This window comes from Cucumis melo, chromosome 12 (assembly GCF_025177605.1).
Source record: "Cucumis melo cultivar AY chromosome 12, USDA_Cmelo_AY_1.0, whole genome shotgun sequence".
In the NCBI taxonomy this organism is placed as follows: domain Eukaryota; kingdom Viridiplantae; phylum Streptophyta; class Magnoliopsida; order Cucurbitales; family Cucurbitaceae; genus Cucumis; species Cucumis melo.
In genome coordinates, this window is record NC_066868.1 from 27,060,235 (window position 1) to 27,080,481 (window position 20,247).

The 20,247-nt window shown below is 30.3% G+C and overlaps 2 protein-coding genes across 2 annotated transcripts; one reads left to right on the forward strand and one right to left on the reverse strand.

Annotated features, from left to right (window-relative positions):
* Positions 1-184: 184 nt before the first annotated feature.
* Positions 185-2,796, reverse strand: LOC103502193 (tubulin beta chain-like). The gene is made up of 4 exons (XM_008466075.3): positions 2,603-2,796; positions 2,251-2,540; positions 1,058-1,327; positions 185-965 (listed from the first exon to the last, which is right to left on the reverse strand). Exons 1-4 carry the CDS (start codon positions 2,704-2,706, stop codon positions 292-294), a joined length of 1,338 nt encoding a protein of 445 aa, XP_008464297.2. The 5' UTR covers positions 2,707-2,796; the 3' UTR covers positions 185-291.
* Positions 2,797-11,562: 8,766 nt separating this feature from the next.
* On the forward strand, positions 11,563-14,512 carry LOC103501753 (WUSCHEL-related homeobox 1-like). The gene is made up of 4 exons (XM_017043313.2): positions 11,563-11,854; positions 11,940-12,287; positions 12,693-12,766; positions 13,706-14,512. Exons 1-4 carry the CDS (start codon positions 11,698-11,700, stop codon positions 14,294-14,296), a joined length of 1,170 nt encoding a protein of 389 aa, XP_016898802.1. The 5' UTR covers positions 11,563-11,697; the 3' UTR covers positions 14,297-14,512.
* The last annotated feature ends 5,735 nt before the right edge of the window (positions 14,513-20,247 follow it).

The window sequence follows — 20,247 nt, forward strand, 5'->3', positions numbered from 1 at the left end:
TTGGAAGTTTAGAGAAATGATAAGAAATTTACTTTCATTTATATGTTTCTAAATTGTCAACTTTTACATTTTCATAATACATCAACAACCTGGGAACAAACACAAATACAACATGGATTCTTCTATATTTGGAAAGAAGATTTGCTATCAAGTCTGGATCAAATAGCATTTTGAAATCCAATAATTTGAAGAAAATAATTTAAATTCACTTGCAATTCGAGACGTTACAACAATCATAAATATGACATAAATTACGAGACGAAATCGCAAACTGCATGAACATACATACGGTCAGTTTTCGGTGTCCCCACCATCATCTTCATAGTCAAGATCTTCATCAGCCGTGGCATCTTGATATTGTTGATACTCAGCAACAAGATCATTCATATTGCTTTCTGCTTCAGTAAACTCCATCTCATCCATTCCCTCTCCAGTATACCAATGCAAGAAAGCCTTCCTTCTAAACATGGCTGTGAATTGCTCACTCACTCTTCTAAACATCTCCTGAATTGAAGTTGAGTTTCCAACAAAAGTGGAAGCCATTAAGAACCCTTTAGGTGGAATATCACAAACACTAGATTTCACATTGTTTGGAATCCATTCCACAAAATAAGAAGAGTTTTTGTTCTGCACATTCATCATCTGCTCGTCGACTTCTTTCGTACTCATTTTACCTCGGAACATTGCAGATGCTGTAAGATATCGACCGTGGCGTGGATCGGCTGCACACATCATGTTCTTAGCATCCCACATTTGTTGTGTCAGTTCAGGAACAGTCAGTGCTCTGTACTGCTGTGATCCACGAGAGGTCAAAGGTGCGAACCCAACCATGAAGAAGTGAAGTCGAGGGAAAGGGATTAAGTTCACAGCCAGTTTTCGGAGGTCGGAATTCAATTGGCCGGGGAATCTCAAACAACATGTAACTCCACTCATTGTTGCTGAAATTAGATGGTTCAAATCTCCAACTGATGAAAAGAGTAGAATGAAGATTAGTTTCTTCCAACTTGTGGAAAGTACAATCAAATGCTTACATTTGTGTAAATTTTGAGGTACTTACAACTTGGGGTTGTGAGTTTTAGAGTCCTAAAACAGATGTCATAGAGTGCTTCATTGTCAAGTACCATACATTCATCAGCATTCCCTACCAATTGATGTACCGAAAGAGTAGCATTGTATGGCTCTACAACAGTGTCGGAAACCTTTGGAGATGGAAACACAGAGAAAGTTAACATCATTCTATCTGGATATTCTTCCCTGATCTTGGAGATTAGAAGAGTCCCCATTCCTGATCCTGTTCCACCTCCAAGTGAATGACACACTTGAAACCCTGAAAAGTTTTGAGAAAAAATAGAAAGTAAAAAAAGTTAACTTTGTTTATGAACTTATAAGATTTTGAATGGATAAAGGCAACGGAAACTCGACTTATTTCCACTTGGTTGTCCATTTCAGACGTAAACCTCATGGCTTGTGCTTTTGGAATCATTTTCTTAACCGATGCGAGATTTTGTATGCATTCTCAATATCAATTCATCTAATATATGATTCACGTCTCTACTTTTTTCAGAAATTTCTTAGTTTATATGGAGGGTTAGATCTAAGCCTCTGATTAATTGTTAGAATTTTAACCTTGTGTCAAGACCTACAGACCTGAAACCGTAAAGTGTCATGATACGGTAAAAGAACGAAAATCCCACATGTTATAGTAAGGAGGAACTGATGATATTGACAGATTAAAAGCCGGCTAGTCAATTAAAAAACACTTCTCTAGTCATGTGATTCACTTTTATGTCCTTTTTCTTTTACAAATCTTAAATCATTTGTTAGATTTTGAAAACCAAAAGCTCTGTTTTATTATAGTTGGTAACCAGTATCTAGAAAACAAATATAACTTTATTTTGAACCAAAAGAACATCAAAAAACCTATGCCTAAGGCTCCACAATAAGCAATGGAAATCAACTGTTTCAATCAGTACACGCAGAACTTCAACAAAATCATCCCAATCAACCATATCAGCCATATTTGAGAGTGATTTTTGTTACGATTAAATTCCCTTCGAAGAAAACACGTTTTTCGTCTTCTAAAATCAATTTAATGTTAAACATGATTTTCAGATCATCACATTCCATTTTTAATGGTTAAAAACACGTTTTCCTCATTTGAACCTATTTCAAAATTTGTCACGAGCATGATGACTATAATTGAGATCTATGAGTTTAAACTCAAACAGAGATGGAGAATTGGTTAATTACCTTGAAGAGAATCACAATTCTCAGCTTCTTTCCTGACAACATCAAGCACTGAATCAATCAGCTCTGCACCTTCAGTGTAATGCCCTTTAGCCCAATTGTTACCAGCACCCGATTGCCCGAACACGAAATTATCTGGTCGGAAAATCTGCCCGTATGGACCCGTCCTAACGGCATCCATCGTCCCTGGTTCGAGGTCCATCAGCACCGCCCTTGGCACATACCTTCCTCCACTCGCTTCATTGTAATACACATTCGCTCTCTCCAACTGCAATTCTGAATTTCCAGCATACCTGTCGAGAAACGGAGTCAGAAACTTACTTCCAACAAATTACTCCCAACAATGTGTGTATACCTGCCGGTGGGGTCGATGCCGTGCTCGTCGCAGACGACCTCCCAGAACTTGGAGCCAATTTGGTTCCCACATTGCCCTCCTTGGATGTGAAGAATCTCACGCATTGTCGCTTTGTGGATGAGGGCAAAATCGGAAAACAGTGATCTCTTTTTTCAACGGCCAGGGACAGTTACTGGGGACGAGAAGAGGAGAAGTGGAGAAGTTCGTTATTTATATTAACGAATTGGAATGATCGGACAGTGGAGATTAGAGGATGGAATAATGATCCAACGGACCAGACATGTCCGTCCGATGTAAGATCGGAGTTTGGCGGTTTATTAAAAGAGTCGAAAATATGGTTTGTTTGGTCACCATTTGTTGGCCTTTCAGCCACTCTCGCCGGCTAAAAAGGCTTTATTTTTTATACATATATATATATATATATATTTTACTTAATATCTATTTACTAAAATGCCCCTCAACTTTTATCATTTAATTACTACTCCTTTTCAATAATATTGCTTTTTCCCTATTCAAATTTAAAACCTCAATCCAAATCTTAATTTTCAATCACAATAATAATTGAAATAGATGTTTTAACTTTTACTTTTATTCTTTTCATTAGAAACAATTGGTGTTGTTGAGAAAAAAAAGGTACTACAACAATAAAAGAACAAACAATAATAATAATAATAAACTATGTGTACAAAACCTTACATTTTTCCTATAGAAACAACTTGTTTCATCGAGGAAAAAGAAAAAAAGAAAGAAAGAGTATACTAACTTGTGTACACGACTAACTTTAAGAAGTATCTATACACTGTAACTTCAATTGAGTTGAGTGAGTTATTATATCTACCTTACTCCATATTTAATTATTAGTTAGTGTTTTCAATTATTCTAACTTATAATTAAAAATCTCTACTGGTTTTCTTTCCAAATACAAACTATTATAAACTAAAAGCTATGGTAACCTTACATTTTCATACATGCGTCAATCGCCATCATCATTGGACGATCGATCAACCCGACTCTAAAAAGTGAAAATCCACGATTAGCCCATGCCCAAGTTCTTCAATAATCTTAGCTAGCTAGGCATTGTTTGGGCTTGAATAGTTAAGTTGAACCAGCTTTCAACAGGGCAAGTATATGATTGGTATTAGATCAGGTGAAAAGAAGAATTCATAATTTTGATTTTAAAAGACTAATAGAACAAATATAATTATAAAAACAGAGTAAAAATCTAGAAGAAGAAGAAGATGCCAAACTTAATTAGCTAGTACTAATAGCTTGATTATTGGGACAAAAATTATATTTAACATCTGCATGCATACGTCCAACTTATTTCGATGTACTTTTGTGTGTGTGTGTGTGTGTATATATGTATAAGAGAAAAAAAAAAAAAAAAAAAAAGAGAAAAAGAAAAGATTATCGATGTAAATATATTTGGGGTTGGTTTACGTTATTTTCGTACCTGAATTAATGTCCTTGATGGGAAATCATGGTAAGCAGAGAGGGTAATCAGGCAAAGAAAAAGTGAAGAGATACTGCATGCATGACCAAAACTAAATTAGCATAAAAAAGGCATATATCTTTTGCTTCAAATTTCAAAACAAACAATATAGAATCAGAGAAAAGATTTCATTTTTCTTCTTCTTCTTCTTATATATATATATATATATATATTATATATATAAAAAAAGATGAACTTGTGGGTGTAAAAAGTACGTGGGTGCAACATATCTCATTTGGTGAAAATTACTGAGATAACGTATGGAGGAGGCACAGACATATATAGTAGCAGCTATTGCCCCAGACAGAAGCTATTCACACACAAACTCAAAACCCCAAAACTATACATTATTAATAAATAATAAAGACATTACAATTTTGGTTTTTCTTTTTTAATAGGTCTACATATTTAATTAGAATATCATGGGAATCTATTATTGAGCTATTTAATTGATATTAATTCATGTGATTCACGATTCTACTAAACACAAAAATCGAAAGAGTATACATGTTTTCGTTAAACTATATATACACATGTTAAAAAAGTACTACTACCCCTTCAAAAATTATAATTACTTTTAAACATTTAAATAAAAATCCTTTAGAATTTCATATAATCAAAATGGTCAATGACTTAAAACGGAAAAAGTTTAGATCACCTCATGGTTTGATGTTTCGATTTATGTTTTATAAACTATAAAAATTGTAATCTACCTTGATTCTGAAAGAATTTAAAAAAGCTTAGGTCTAAAAACAAATTTTCCACCGAGTTCAAGGGTTAATTTTTTTTTATTATTATTATTAAAAGTTGAAATGTGTTCAAACCTAATCAACATGGAATCAGAAGTTAAGAAACGTATTGATGTGTTATACTCGAAATTGGAAGTTTCCAAACTTTTATTTAAGTGGACTAATGAAATGTGAGTAAGATATAATAATAATAATGATGAGTGTACTAACTACTACGTATCAACCAAAAAAAGGTTTTAATTAATTTAACCCAAATGAATATATTCAAATTTCGCATCATTAATTACACACTCGTACAAATTATATTAAATTAAATTATTTCTTTTTGGTGTCTATTTTCTGTATGGGTAATAAATTAATTAATTGAGTCAAAATTCTTTCAGACCTCCTAATTCACTGTGTACGTATATATTGAAGAAAGAAAGTATTTCTTTTAGAATTAATTTGAATTTGTTCTGTCTCTCACAACCATGCACTGCAAATTGCATTAACGAGACATAAAGTGGGGACGTTGTTTTCTGAGACAACACATTCTCATTTTTCACATCAAAAAATCATATCATATATATACTCTCTTACTTAATTAATTGATTCATTACTTTTATTAATTACTATATTTTGGTTTTGTAACTGTAAAGTGCTTCCTTGGTTTAAGGGTTTCAGTCAAGAGTCAACCACACCCTGATTTAATTGTAAGCTTATTCTAATATATATATGCTTTATTTCAGTGTTTAGGGTCCAATAAATCAGAAGTATTTCCCCCCAAAAGAAAATGCTTTTCTTGTTTTTCCACGTGGGTTTTCTTTTCCTATTATGCAAATTCTCCAAAGGTTGGAAATTTTGTTATATCCTTAGGATTTTCAGTGTAAAAACTATATCACGATAATATATATGAGTTATTGTATGAGTTTATCGATATGTTTTATTGTTCGGTTTCAACTTAGCATGGTTAGCAAATGTGTATGTCTTGAATTTCTATATAAGATTTAGTGATTGATTTTCTATATGGAAAACCATAATCGTACGAGGTTTGGTAATTGTTTACTAAATTTTTTTAAACCCTAGAGATTCTCGCTGTTAAAGAGTAGTAAATATTAAAATTTTCTCCGAATTTATAATAATAATTATTATTTAGTTGATGAGTTTTATGTTTCTTTAAGAATGTAAATATATTTTCTTGATAGACATAAACCAAAAAGAAAAAAAAAATCTTGTATACACGTGGATGAAAGAAATAGTGATTACGTAACGAATACTTGGTATTTAGGTGGCCGAAGGGGAATTCATTTTTTAATAAATATAATTAATAGTATTTTTTAATATAAAAAAATAAATCAAAATATTTATAAAATATGATAAATCAAAATAGACTATTGTTTATGTGACCGTCACAATTCATAATTTTAGTATATCGTATCTACGTTATAATACTTTTATACGTTTATAAATAATTTAATAAATTTCAATATTGAAAATAATCTTTGAATATTATACAAATATAAACAAATTATATCATGATTTTTTTTGGAGGGGAGTTTAATGCAAAGAATGACACCTGTCACTCAATGACTAATATAATCATATTTTTAACTTGTACGGATCTTCATTTAAAACAATTTAATAATTGTGTAAGGGAAAAGAAAATATATATATATATATATATATATATATATATATATATATATATATATATATATATATATATATATATATATTTAAAAATACCCTATTAAAATCTCTTCCTATGACAATAGACATAAACCATTTAATTTGGTGGACTCCCAACAATGGACATTATTACTCAACTACGATTTACTCTTTGAGGTGGTTTGTACATTTTAAAAAATACAAAACGTTGTCAAATATGATTTTAGAAAATGTAGTTATAGAGGAAAATTTGAAAAAGCTGTGGTTTAAGTTCTTACGTTGTCTCGACTTTTCAACGTTTGGAAAGTACATATCATATTGGATTATTAGACAACCCTTTCAAACTTTTTATCATATTGGATTCTTAGATATATATTTATTGGCATTCAAATTTTTGAAGATATAAATAAATTGACATTAAAAGGAAAAATAAGAGAAGTAAATAATAACTAAGGGGTATGGTGGGAGGCCATAACCAAATTTATAACATTATTGACACCATTGATACAAACAAAAATAGCAACATATATGAAGATTTTCTTTTCTAACTACAAACAAAAATATAAACCTAACTTGTACTTATATCCATACATAAAAAGTAAGTTTGGTTCTTTTTCACTCTCACTTTGGCTTGAACTTAAAAGAACCAAAAAGAAAACATGTAACAAATCATAAGATACTATATGAACATTTCATAATATTAAATGTATTCTATATCTTAGAAAAACTATCCTTAAACCTATAAACAAGTGTTATGATTACTATTTCAAACTTTCAAATACGTCAATCCAACCATTACGGTTAAACTCGATAATATTTATATATAAAATTTAAAAAATAAGTACTAATTGTAAAACAAATTTATTATGCATGCATGTTAATAAAAATATTACTCAATAAAAGAAACAAAGATGCTAATTGTGAGTTGAATGCAAGTGGGGGAATAATTAGCAAAAAAGTTAGGATTTCGAAGAACAATAATTAGAGACAGATGGTAATATCTTCCCACAAATGACCAAAAGCTTTTTGCTTCTCATTCAAGGGTTTGTTCTTCCTTTCTAGCCAAAGATGCCAAACAATAGTACTAAAAAAAATGTGAAAGTTGTTAGGATATAGAACTTTCCTTTCAAGATTTCTCACTTAGAGAAGAAAATCTTTATCGTCGATCGAAAAAAAACCTAAAAAGGTCTAACATACCAACCATACAAAAGAATTTTGAATTGATATTGAATTGTCATCTCGATTTAAGAAACGAAAAAACTTGCTATAACAATTACATAGCATACGTATTTTTCAATCCTTTAAAGGGTTGAATTGTAAAATTTTTGTATGTTTATTGGAAAAAGGAGGGAAAAATAAAAAGCAAAGGCAGTGAGAGAATAATAAGAAGAAAAAGAAGAAGAAATAATAAAAATAATAATAATAGGGAGACAAAAAGGGAATTTTGATTACGTATTGGATACAGAGAATTGGAATCTATTTTAACTCTGAAGTTGGTGTTCCCTTCCTTTAGCTCCCAAACAAATTCAATTACTATATATTGTTTAATTTCTTTGCAATTTCATATATATATATATATATGTGTGTGTGTGTATATATATATACCATTTTACTTTTCCCTCCCAACACATTTCTAGTCAAATAACATTGAAAAGCTGCTTTGTTTTTGCTGACAAAGTTGACTTCCATCTTCTATTTCTTCTTTACTTTCCCCCCTCTCCAAATCAAATCAATTAATAAACAAATCAAGTATATATACGGATACTAGAGATTCGCTTGACTTAGCTATGATTATAGGTAAAAGAGATAATGTATCTATTATTGAAAAAACATACTAAATAATATGGTATATGTGCATATAGGATGAGAAAGTTTATGTAATACACAATACCTCTCTAAACCCTAGAATCAAATTTATAAACAATGCATAAACAAATACAAATTAGGTTTCACGTGTATTATTTAATCATTTAAAGCAACATGTATAACGTATACTAATAATTATTTTGAAATTATTATAATTATCACAAAAAGAATAAAAAGGCAAAGAAGAATGAGTCATCTTGGTAATTCAACGTTGATGATGACATTAACAACAAAATGTTAGAAAATTTAACAAATTTTAAAAAGTGAGTCAAAAAGAGAGAAGGAAAAGAAAAAAAAAAAACAGTACATGATCACACACACATATGTATATATCATAAAGCTAAGTCTTTTTATCACAAAAAGTAGTGGTGTAATCATTATTATAATATGATTGAAGTACAAGAAAAAACAATAATCCAAAGTAGTATATAATAATGAAGTTATAATTTTCGAAGAGAATTAAAACATTCTGTCACAGCTGGGAGGAAGGGAAAGGGAAAGAGCTAAAACAAAACAGTAATAATATATTATAATTGCACATCGATATGTGGTCAAAGTCAAATAGGGTTTGTTTGTTGTGTTCTTTTTTTCTTCTTTCTGAAGTTGTCATTGATCCAAAAATCCAAACTTTTCAAAAACAAAAACTAATAATAATAATAAAAAAAAAAGATAGTTTTAGAAATTTGGGTTGGAGATTGTGATGGTTTGGTTATTATTGTTGATAAATATTACACACACGACAGATTATAAATACACAGAGACAGACAGTAGGGTTTTCAGAATGGGCAGTGACTAGCCTTTGGCCCTCTACCCAACAATTTGCTTATTTATTTTTACAAAGAAAAAACAATTAAACAATTGTATATATTAATTTTGAAATGGGTTTTGTATATGTATGTGTGTATATATATATATATGGGCTCGAAAATTGAGTCATTCCTATCATAATGACCAAAGGACTATGGTTCAGAGAAGGAAAAAAAAAGCTGCATGGAGGTAGCAGGACATGGATTCAGATATATTGGACGTCCATTAAATTCAACGTCTTAAAATAGGAGAACAAACACACACACACACACTAATATTATTATTGTTGTTATTGTTATTATTTTTTAAAAAAATAATTAATATTCAAAGAGAATAGAAGTAGCCAAAAAAATGAGACTCCCATAGTCTTTACAAAAGAAAAAAGAAAAAAAAAATATTCTTTTTGGCATTTGGATTTGTTGTGGGTTTTGTGTATAAACGACAAGTTCTCTTCTTCTCACTAGAAGCCAAATCTTATATATGGTATCTCTCTCTCTCCATTTCTCTAAATTGATGAAAGTTGATTATGTTTGGATTCGGAATTTTTATAATTTTTTTTTGCTTAATTTTATCTCTTTTTATACATACAAATTATGTATAAAGCTCTCTCTTTATTTTAACAATGTGTGATTGGTGGTTATGCTTTGTTGGAAGGTATATGTGGATTATTAGCAATATTTAGTTGTTCCATAGTAACTATTATTTACAAATTTCTAGGTACTTTTTTTTTTTTGCTTTGTATCTCTCTAACACATCTAATGGTTATGAATTTATGGTTTTAAAAACTAGATGATTTGAGTTGTCATAATGTGGTAATGGTTGATAGTATTAAACGGTCTTTTTGTCCTCAATCGGATATGTAATTTAATTTCCTGTTAGATGTGTGCATGGTTTGATATTGTTTCCTTTCTCAGTTAATTTCTTTACATAGTTGTAATGTGTTGAATTGATAAGGGGAAGTTTTTTAGAACTTTAATTACAGAAAAATAGATTTAGGGTTAGATGAGAAAATAGAGTAGAAGATTGTTTGGATGAGAAGGCCATAGATGCATTTGTATCTTTAGAATAATGTGTATAGTCTTACTAGAGATTTCAATGTATGTATTGGAATGGGATCAAAGTCACACATTGGCTAAATATGAGGCAAAAAATCATCTTCGATGATACAAGACATTTTGGATGAAACCAAATACCAGATGGTGAGGGTTATGCCAATATCGCACACCAATGTGGAAATACATTATAGACATGTTAATTATCCTTAACACAGTATGTTGTGTTATGAAATTGTATTAAAAAAAAAAATAGAAAGAGAATCAACCCATATATTTTTGTCATTAATAATGAGTTAGCTACATCCATGTACAAAAGAAAGAACGAAGGCAAAAATTCAAAATACAAAGCAAACGATGCCTCTAAACCCTAGGGCTAAAATTAAGTTGGTATAACAAATTTCTTTAAACCCTACAATCAAAACCGTAAACAAAATAATACACAAAGAAAACAAATTCAATTTACATTTCAAGGGCATTGCCACCGAATTAACCCACACTAGAGTATATCACCTTTTGGACTTTAATTAAACCATCATAAATTCAAGACATTTCAATCGGGTAGATCTTTTATTTTCCTTATCTCTTGTCTTCAAACATATCTTCCTTTCACAACTTCTTCTCTCATAGCTTTCTCAATTATATATCACTTATTCTCTCTCCTCCCCCACCAACTTCTCAAAAGACTCGTTTTTATAGAGGAGAAATGTAAATATATTAGTCTTTGATATCGTATTAGATAAACATGCATATGATTTTGTCTCATAATTAACGATTCATGCGACTTTGTACGAACGTAAATATCAATTTTTTTTTGAAGGTGAGATCCTAAAAGAGACACATGTAATATTTCCAAATAGAGAGAGGGAAGGAGAATGGTTGGTGATTGGAAGGAGAGAGTAGAAGGGTAGAATGGAAATGAAGATGATGGAAGAGGGTAAAAAGGGGAATAGAATCGTACACAAAAAGAAAAAGAAGGAAATATGAAAGAGAGAATTAATAGAGACAAAGGAAAATGGTAAGAATTAAGAAAGAGAGAGAAGAAGAAGAGGGGCAGTTTGGATTTAGAATAAGATTGAAAGCCACGAGACATTAGTATACCACAATTAATGACACCAACCCTAAACCCCAAAACAAAAAAATAAATTAAATTAAATTCTCTTCTTTTTCTTTCGTTTATTAAAAAAAAAAAAAAAAAAAAAAAAAAGAAGAAGAAGAAGAAGAAAAAAAGAAAACTTATTTTTGTGTATGTTTGTGTGTGTGATGAGGCTTATGATAACCCTCATGATCGTCACGTCGTTTTACATTCACTACTCCCCAAAACGCACAATACCAAAAAAAAAAAAAAATAAATAAATAAAAAAAACCCAAAACCCAAACCCAGAATTCCACGCCCCCTTTCTTCCTTTTGCTTTTTCTCTCCACGCTTTCCCTTTCCATTTTATATTCTTAACATTCCATAACACTTCACAATCATAAACCATGTGGATGATGGGTTACAATGACGCTCAAGATTTGAACTTCCCTTCCGATAACTCTTTCAATTCTCGCAAACTTAGACCTCTCATTCCTCGCCCTCTCTCTTCTTCTTCTTCTTCCTCTCACACCAACGATTTCTTCTCCCAATTTCATCACATGGGTACTTACCTACTTATCCACTCTTGTCTTTTTTTTTTTTTTTTTTTAGTTTTGTTTCAGTTGAGCAACTTTGAGTTTGTTTGCAGCGACGTCGGTGGCTGATCAAAGTAAGAGAGAGTTGAACAATGTGCTTTCACCATCTTCTTCGCCGCCTGTGGTGGTGAGCTCGCGGTGGAATCCGACGCCCGAACAGTTGAGAGTTTTGGAGGAATTGTATCGGCGAGGGACTCGAACCCCTTCGGCTGATCAAATTCAACATATTACTTCCCAGCTTCGTCGGTATGGTAAGATTGAAGGTAAGAATGTGTTCTATTGGTTTCAAAACCATAAAGCTAGAGAACGACAGAAACGTCGTCGACAAATGGAATCCTCAGCCATTACTACTGCCGACCACTCGGCTCGTGACCTCGACGTCCTCGAAAGGAAAGATTCAGGTATATATCAAAACCCCCATACTACTAGAAATCTAATAACATTTTTACCTTACTAAAATCAGCCTAGCGTTAAACTTTGGTTTTAATTTTTTAGTAAGTTTTGTTGTTAACTTCTTATTATCATTATCATCAAATAAACATAGTTGGACAGATATTAATTCTAAACCATATGACAGTTTACAGAGTTACATACACAATTTGACTTAATACGACATATTTCATTAAATTTGACAAAATCATTGAGATAACAAATAACGTAATTCATTTCTTTAACCGGTTGTGCTTTTTCGTATGACGATAAGGCTTTTTTTCCTTTCCTTTTTTTTTTTTTGGGTTGTTCTAAACATTCTATTTGTTTGTTGAGATGTAAAGTTGTATTCTTTTTGTTTTACTTTTTGTCAACAGGGTCGGGTAGGACAGTGTATGAAGAACAGACCAAAAACTGGGTGCCCTCTACAAACTGCAGTACACTTCCTGAGGTCTCTCTCTATTTTTCTCTTTCACTCTTTTTTGTTTTGTTTTACACAAACTAATTTATCATAACATTAATTATTATAATAAAGTTCATCACTTTTTTGTATAACCATAATGATAAGTTTTGGATTGTTTGTCTAAAAGTTGACAAAGAAATATAATATTGAATTTATTAATGTAGAACAATATTTGGTAATGATTATTTAACACCCCCCCCCCCCCAAAAAAAAAAAAAAAAAAAAGAAGAACATCCCCATGCATATGATGGTTTATTTAGGAAGGAGGAAATGCTTTAATTTAGAGTGAAAAAGTTATAATGTTTTGTCATAAAGAAAGGATATGTTTGAAGGAAGAAGAAGAAGAAGAAGAAGAAGAAGAAAAAAAAAATGTAACAAAAAGCTTTGTTTGTTGGGAAATGAAAAGCCTCTAAAAGCTGCATTCCTTCCTTTCTGTCGGCTCTATAGCTGCCTCTTATGAAACTTTGGACATTATTTTTGGACTTTGTGCCTTTTTTTTTTTTCTTATGTCAATCTTTACAGAAAAATTTCTAAGTTCTACCGATGTTACCACCAATGTATATCTTCGGTAAATTTCGAGTGTAGTTATTTTATTACTTCTAAACTAATTCTTTGATGTGTTCCCTTAGTCTTACATCATTGTTGATAATATAAAAGAAATGGTTTTTAAGTTTATTTAAGTCTCAAATATACCATTTAGGGTTAAAGGTGACTTAAAAGTAACTTTATCTTTTTTTTTTTTTTTTTAAATGTTGACATATCAAAGTAGAATTAAGATTTCTTTAAAAGAGTTCTTGTTAATATAAAGACTAATTAATCCGATTTTCTTACATTCATAAGCAAATTTCATGGGAACACAAATAACAAATATTGTAACTAAAAGTTGAATTGTCTTTGTTCTTTTTTATTTTTATTTTTGGTACATAGGAATCTGTTCCAATTCAAGGGGCAGCAAAAGGCAATGTAATGGGGGCAACAGATTGCAGGACAGAAAATGGATGGATTCAATTTGAAGAATTGCACCAAATAAGAAATAACAACACCAACACCAACAACTTTGCTGAAAAGGATACAAATAACATCATCATCATCAACAACAACAACAACAACAACATTAACAATCCACCCTCTTTGCAATTGTTGCATTGTTTTCCGGCAACCACTGCTCTCCGTGGTGGTAGCCAACTAATGATGAACATTGCCCCTATCACAACTACAGCCACAGTGACAACAATAATGCACCCAAAATGTCATAGAAGAAGTAATAATATTAACGTAATTTCAGGTAATTTTGATGTTATTGGAGTTGAAGAAGAATTAGAAGATGAAGAAGAAGAAGAAGAATGTGGGGAATCTGAAACCCTACAACTATTTCCATTGTGCAGTGATAGAAGAAATGGTGGAGAGATTATTGGAGGCAAAAATAATAATGGATGTGAAACAGTGGAAAATTCAGGCATGAATAGTACTAATCTGACTCCACTTCAGTTCTTTGAATTCCTACCATTGAAGAATTAAACCCTTTTATTTTATGGTTGTTTAATTTGTTTTTTCTTTTTCTTTTTGTTAAATTTAGAGGGTTTAAACCAAAAGCCTTTATTATTGTAGTTAAATTACTATATAGTTCTCTTCCTCCCACAATTAACTTTTCTATTTGTGTATGTAAAAGTTGATGGGGTTTGTGTTTTGAGATGTTTTTCATTTATGAATATTGGTTAAAACTTTCCTTTGCCATTTCATCTTTGTTGAGTTTAAATTTAGTCTATGAAAAACACTTTGGATTGTACTTATTATCTCTTGTATAACACTTTACCTAAATTAAAATTTGTCAAGAGGGCTGCATGACATAAGTACAATCTAGGGTTGTCCCTAATAACAACATAGGTAAATAAGAGAAAATAATTCATTTTCCTATTAAGGGTTTTGACTTAGTTTATGTGAGTCTTTGTAAGAATCAAATAGGGTTTGGAAGTGAAGATTTTGATGTTGAAGTGACTGTGGAGAGAAGATTTTGATGTTACATGAAGTCATAATTTAAAAAAAAAAAAATTACGTCGAGGTGAGATATTCAAATGCATCTACTAATTTATCACTCTCGGTTTTTTTTTTTCGGTAAAAAACAAAATGTATCATGTAATTTTGGAAGCCATAAAGATAAAATGCACCTTCTCTATTCTTTTTAGAGGGTCAATAATTTGGTGTCCTAAAATGTAATATCATCTCTCTTCCAATGAGGAAAACAAAGTTTCTACTTATGGAATTTGTTTGTAATTTGTTCATTTTTTTGATAAGGGGTTGAAACCCTTTTCTCAAGAGATTTAATTTTAGCCTATATAATATTATACTTCTATTTTTCTCTTTTCATTTTAATTTGTTTACACGAATATCAAAACTTATCCATGTGTTTTAGATTTGTCAACATATTGACATCTTGGTCTGGGGTCTACTATTATGTCTCTCTTATTTTAGAATATACTTTTTCATTTAATTTAAATCTATAGAATTAAAAACATACGAGTTGGTAACATTTAAATCCTATAAAGTATTTGTTATGTTACGTAATTAAATTTGTCATACATAGGTATAGGTTATAGATATGAATTCAAATATTAACTCTTCTATTCATCAACTTACAAAATCTCGAACCTTCCAAGAAATATGGAAAGTCTAGTCTACAACCTCTTGACTAAGGATGTATGCTGTCTTTATTAACCGTCTTATCTAAATTGGTTAGTGTTTTTTTTTCTAAATTATCGTTGAAATGACACATTCAACAATTTCGTTTTTAATTTTCTGTTTTTTGAAATTATAACTATTTTTTCTTTTTTGTCGTAGCGTAGATTCCTACCTCAAATTTAAAGAATAAGTGGAGTCGTTACTAATGAGAATGAGTCAAACTTATAGTTTTAATTTGATTGAAATAGTTTTAATTATTATTTCCATTTTAGTTGAGGATTCAAACTTATAGGCTTCTTAATTGCTAACACAAATATACCAATTGAACTACATTCGTTTTAATTTTCCTTTATATACTTAAAATCCTGTTTAATATATAAAGCTCCCCAAAAAATGAAAAGCTATGGGTATTAGTCTAAAAGTTTAGAGAATAATTACAAAAGATAAAACCAAGATTAGTTGTAGCCATGATAGAGGAAAAAAAAAGAAGAAGAAGAAAAGGGTAGTGGTAAATTTTTTTGGATAGTAATTACATTAAAATGGAATGGGATGTAATATAATACAAATTCATGGTTTTGATTGATTGTTTTGAGCCGAATTGTTATTAAAAATTCATTCCGTTTCAATCGTTCTCATTTAAATTTTATGTTCCACCATTTTCACAATTTATAGTCACATTTTTATTCCTCCCTTAATTTATCACATATTTCAAAATCCCGAATTTCTAATAGTTCTAATTAAGATTTTAGCTCCTCAAACAACTCTAAACACGATTGAGTTTAAAGTTGAAAAAACCCAAAGACAAATCAAGAAAATTAGAGGAGAATTAAATGAATCAATTGAAAGAGAAGAGAATTAATGAGAAAATATATTATAAATTATAAAATAAGAATATATGTATATATATATATATATATATATATATATATATATATATATAGTTAAAAGAAGAACAGTAGGTTAGAAAGTGACAAGACTTAAGGGTAGGTTGCTTTGGTTGGACATATCATAAGAACCCCACCAGAAGTTTCCCCTAAATTCACTGAGTTTGAGCCACCAATGTTCCATCCCTTTCTCTCTCTCTCTCTCTTCTTATTCTTTGTCATCATCAACCCATCATATATCATTCCTTCCCTTTTTCTTTTCTGTCTATCTACCTATATAACTCAACTATTTAAAACATACATCTTCGATTCTAAAAATTACAAGTTTCACAACCAATTTATTGCCTATATATTACTCTTTTTTTTAGCATTAACTAAAAAAAAAAAGAACATATTTGTTACTTTACTTTAGTTGCTTGATATCTAAAATTTGTTACACACATACACATGTTGAAGAAGACAGCCTACATAGGCAACATATTTAATCATAATTGCTTACGATCTCCCGGGCCTGTTGGGCCAGTAAAATAGAGATTGAGGTCCAAATCTAAGCCCAGGCTCAAGTTTGTTACCTTAGTTTGAAAGATCTGATCTGTTTCTAGGCCCAATAACAGATACCGATTAGAACCAATAGTCTACATGCTCATTTTATAAATAAATAAATAAATAAAAACATGAAATTATTATTATTATCGTAGAGACATAGTTTTTATATTAATGTATTATTAACTAACTAATATTGTGATCATAGACATTTTTAATATTATAAGAACAGAACCACGTGAATTGCTTTTGTTTTATTGTGATTTTCACTATGTAAGATATAGAATTTTAATGCAACTTTATACCTCAATAAAGTATAATATTTAAAATAAATAATATAAATAAGAAATTAGAAAATCAAAAAAATAAGATTATCTAAAAAATTTCTAACTCTGCTGGCAAAATTATACGTAGGCGGTGACTTACATGAACACTAACAATTTATTATATAGACAACAAATAGATAGTTATAAATTACTACTTGAGACGATAGACACTAAAGATGGAAATATATATTAAGATAATATTTATAAGATAAACAATGTAAATGATTTACTGAATGAAAAGGAACCAGTTTGTATATGACACTTAAGAAGGAAGGATGTAACTAATTAAAGAGGATGCTTGTGGGCTTCCATACTTTGGATTCAAATCATTTAAATATTCCTTGGTTTCTTCTCACAGATCTAAGAATGTCTTTTTCTATATTCATTATTCCTTTTGTAGTATTATTTGTTATTATTTATTGTATCTTTAAAGAAAGCATTAGATTAGATCTGTGGTGAACACTCCAATAATGTAAATTGGATCATGTTAAAGGAAAAAAAAAACTTTCATGGTCAACGAGTTTTAAATAACCCTAAACCCTTAGTCTTCCATATTTCAAATTAGTTATATTATTTTTTAAGTTTTAAGAAGTCTGGAGGGAAATGTTAAAGATATATTTTTTTGTTCTAAGTGATCTTTGTCGATAGATAGTAAATTTTCTATTCAAGTCGAGTGAATTTAATTACAGATCTTACAAAGCATTCTTAAAAAGTCAAGACTCTTAGCCGAGTTGAGAAGTAGTTTTGATAATTTAAGTGACAAATGAGATGAATAAAGATTCCAAGACTCTTAGCCGAGTTGAGAAGTAGTTCAACTTTAAAGAGACGTAATAGAACTTTGGTAACCTCTTAGCATTCAAGCAAACATACCACCTTCCTCGACTCAACAATCGACACCAATGATTTCTAACACTAACAAGTTAAGCATTTCGAGTAACGTTATCAGGTCAAACACCACACCTTATGCTTCAAAGAAACAACTAATTAGGGAATCAAAATAGTGACCTTTCTCAACGTTAAGAAACCAAACTAAAAATCTGATGTTTGAATTATCAAAACTACAGAATCTCAAATTAGAAACGTTAGGTTATTAGGTGTCGGTGGGGGTAAAGACCAAAGAGTGATATTATTTTCTTTTCTTTAGGGTAAAAAGTAAAGAAAGGGAAAAAGGTAAGGGTATAAAGGGAAATGTAAACAAAACTTTGTTCACGTGTGGTAAGCAGTAGGAGAGACGTTGTACAGTCAGATCCAAAAAGTGGAATAAAGCAATGTGAGCCGTTGATGCCAAAAAGATCAATGTGTTGTGCCAAACGTGTGCTCAGTACTTTATTCACCAACTATTTACCCTTCCCACACGTGTCAATCTTATTCTTGTTTTTACTTTCATCATCAATCAATATAAAATACTAAGTAAGTGCATCATTAATTACATCATTGTGTTCATTTTATTATAATTAAGTTTAAACCCTATTTTAACTTAGAATTTAGGTGTTTATGACTTTTAAGAATATTTTTTTTTAATTTTTAACTTTTAAAAAATGAGTCTACTTGGTTATAATTTTTATATTTGAATAATTAGACATGTTAATTAAATTTACTAATCATCTTACTATTTTATTTTCAATTTCGTAGAGCTTTATTTTCTAGATTAATTGTTTTAATTTTATTTTTCTTTATTTTTGTTTCATCTTGTTGAATATGTTAATAACCATATATGAGTTTTATTTTATACACAAGGGTCAAAGAGGGCGGGATGTCAGGGTGGAAATAGGAGAGAGTTGTGTTTCGAAGAAAGGAAAAACAAAATTAGTTTTTTTAGTCTCTTTGATCCAAATGTGTTGATTATATTTTGTGTTATCTCAAATATTTATAGAATAAGTTTACAAGATTTCTTAGTTATTTATCGATTTAATTAACATGACAAATCGTTCATAGACTTCAAAAATAGTTTTTAAAAATTCAGATAGGGATTTGAACCCAACAAAATCACAATCTTGTAACTATAGTCAACTCAAACATACATAAATTAATCAAAAAGATATAAGTAGATATTATCTCTCTTCTTTTATCTATTTGATGCCATTTTCCCCCTCAAATCTCTGTCTCTGATGAAGCCCATAATTTCCGGTAACAACATATATTCCACTCTGAAGTCTCATTTCGTATACCAAACACATCAATTAATCAAATATTTTTTCTAGACCAAGTCCCATCATCTCCATCAGATCTAGAACTTGTAATTAAATTTTATTTATGTGTAGATTAAACGAGTAGCAGCAGGTTTTGGGTTCTCGAGGAAGAATCTAAAATGGGGAGCAGTCATTAATTGGATCATTGAAGAAAGTGAAGAAACGAGAGAACCCCATTATCTCTTTCTCTTTTTACATTACTTTATTCAAAAAACAAAAATGTTTAAATTAAAAGGAAACAGAGTGATTCCCTTGACATGTGAAGCAAAGCAGTTGTTTTTCTTTTTGTAAAAATGAAACACAACACAAACCAAACCTCTTCTCTGCTTCTCTGACATCTTTGGGAACTGAGCAACTTTGTCATCAAGTACCCTCTCTCTCTCTCTCTCTCTCTCTCGCTCTCTCTCTCTCTCTCTAAACAACTCCAAAGTCTCCATTTTTATTGAGAAATGGATTTGTATCATAGCACTGCAGAAGTTATGCCATTTACCCCCTCAAAACTCCATATTAATGTCCCTAAGAGCATCTTGTGGTAAGATTTACAAGTTCTTTGGACTGAACAAAAAATAGATAACGACTCTTCTGTTCTAACTTTGAGTTCTTGAGCCAAACATTTCATTTAAGTTTGAATACTAGTTTTGTTTTTTACTTCATATTTGCTTTATTTTAATCGTATGCTTTCCATTTTACTGTTTATACTAAAGAAAATGTGAGTAGTTAAATGAGTTTGAATTAAAATACAATAAAGTTAAATCTATTTCAACTATTATATAATTATAAATGACCCCACCCAATTCAACTTTTTTAGTGCCAGTCCTCTCTCCTCATTTTACTCAATTTCTCCTTTCATT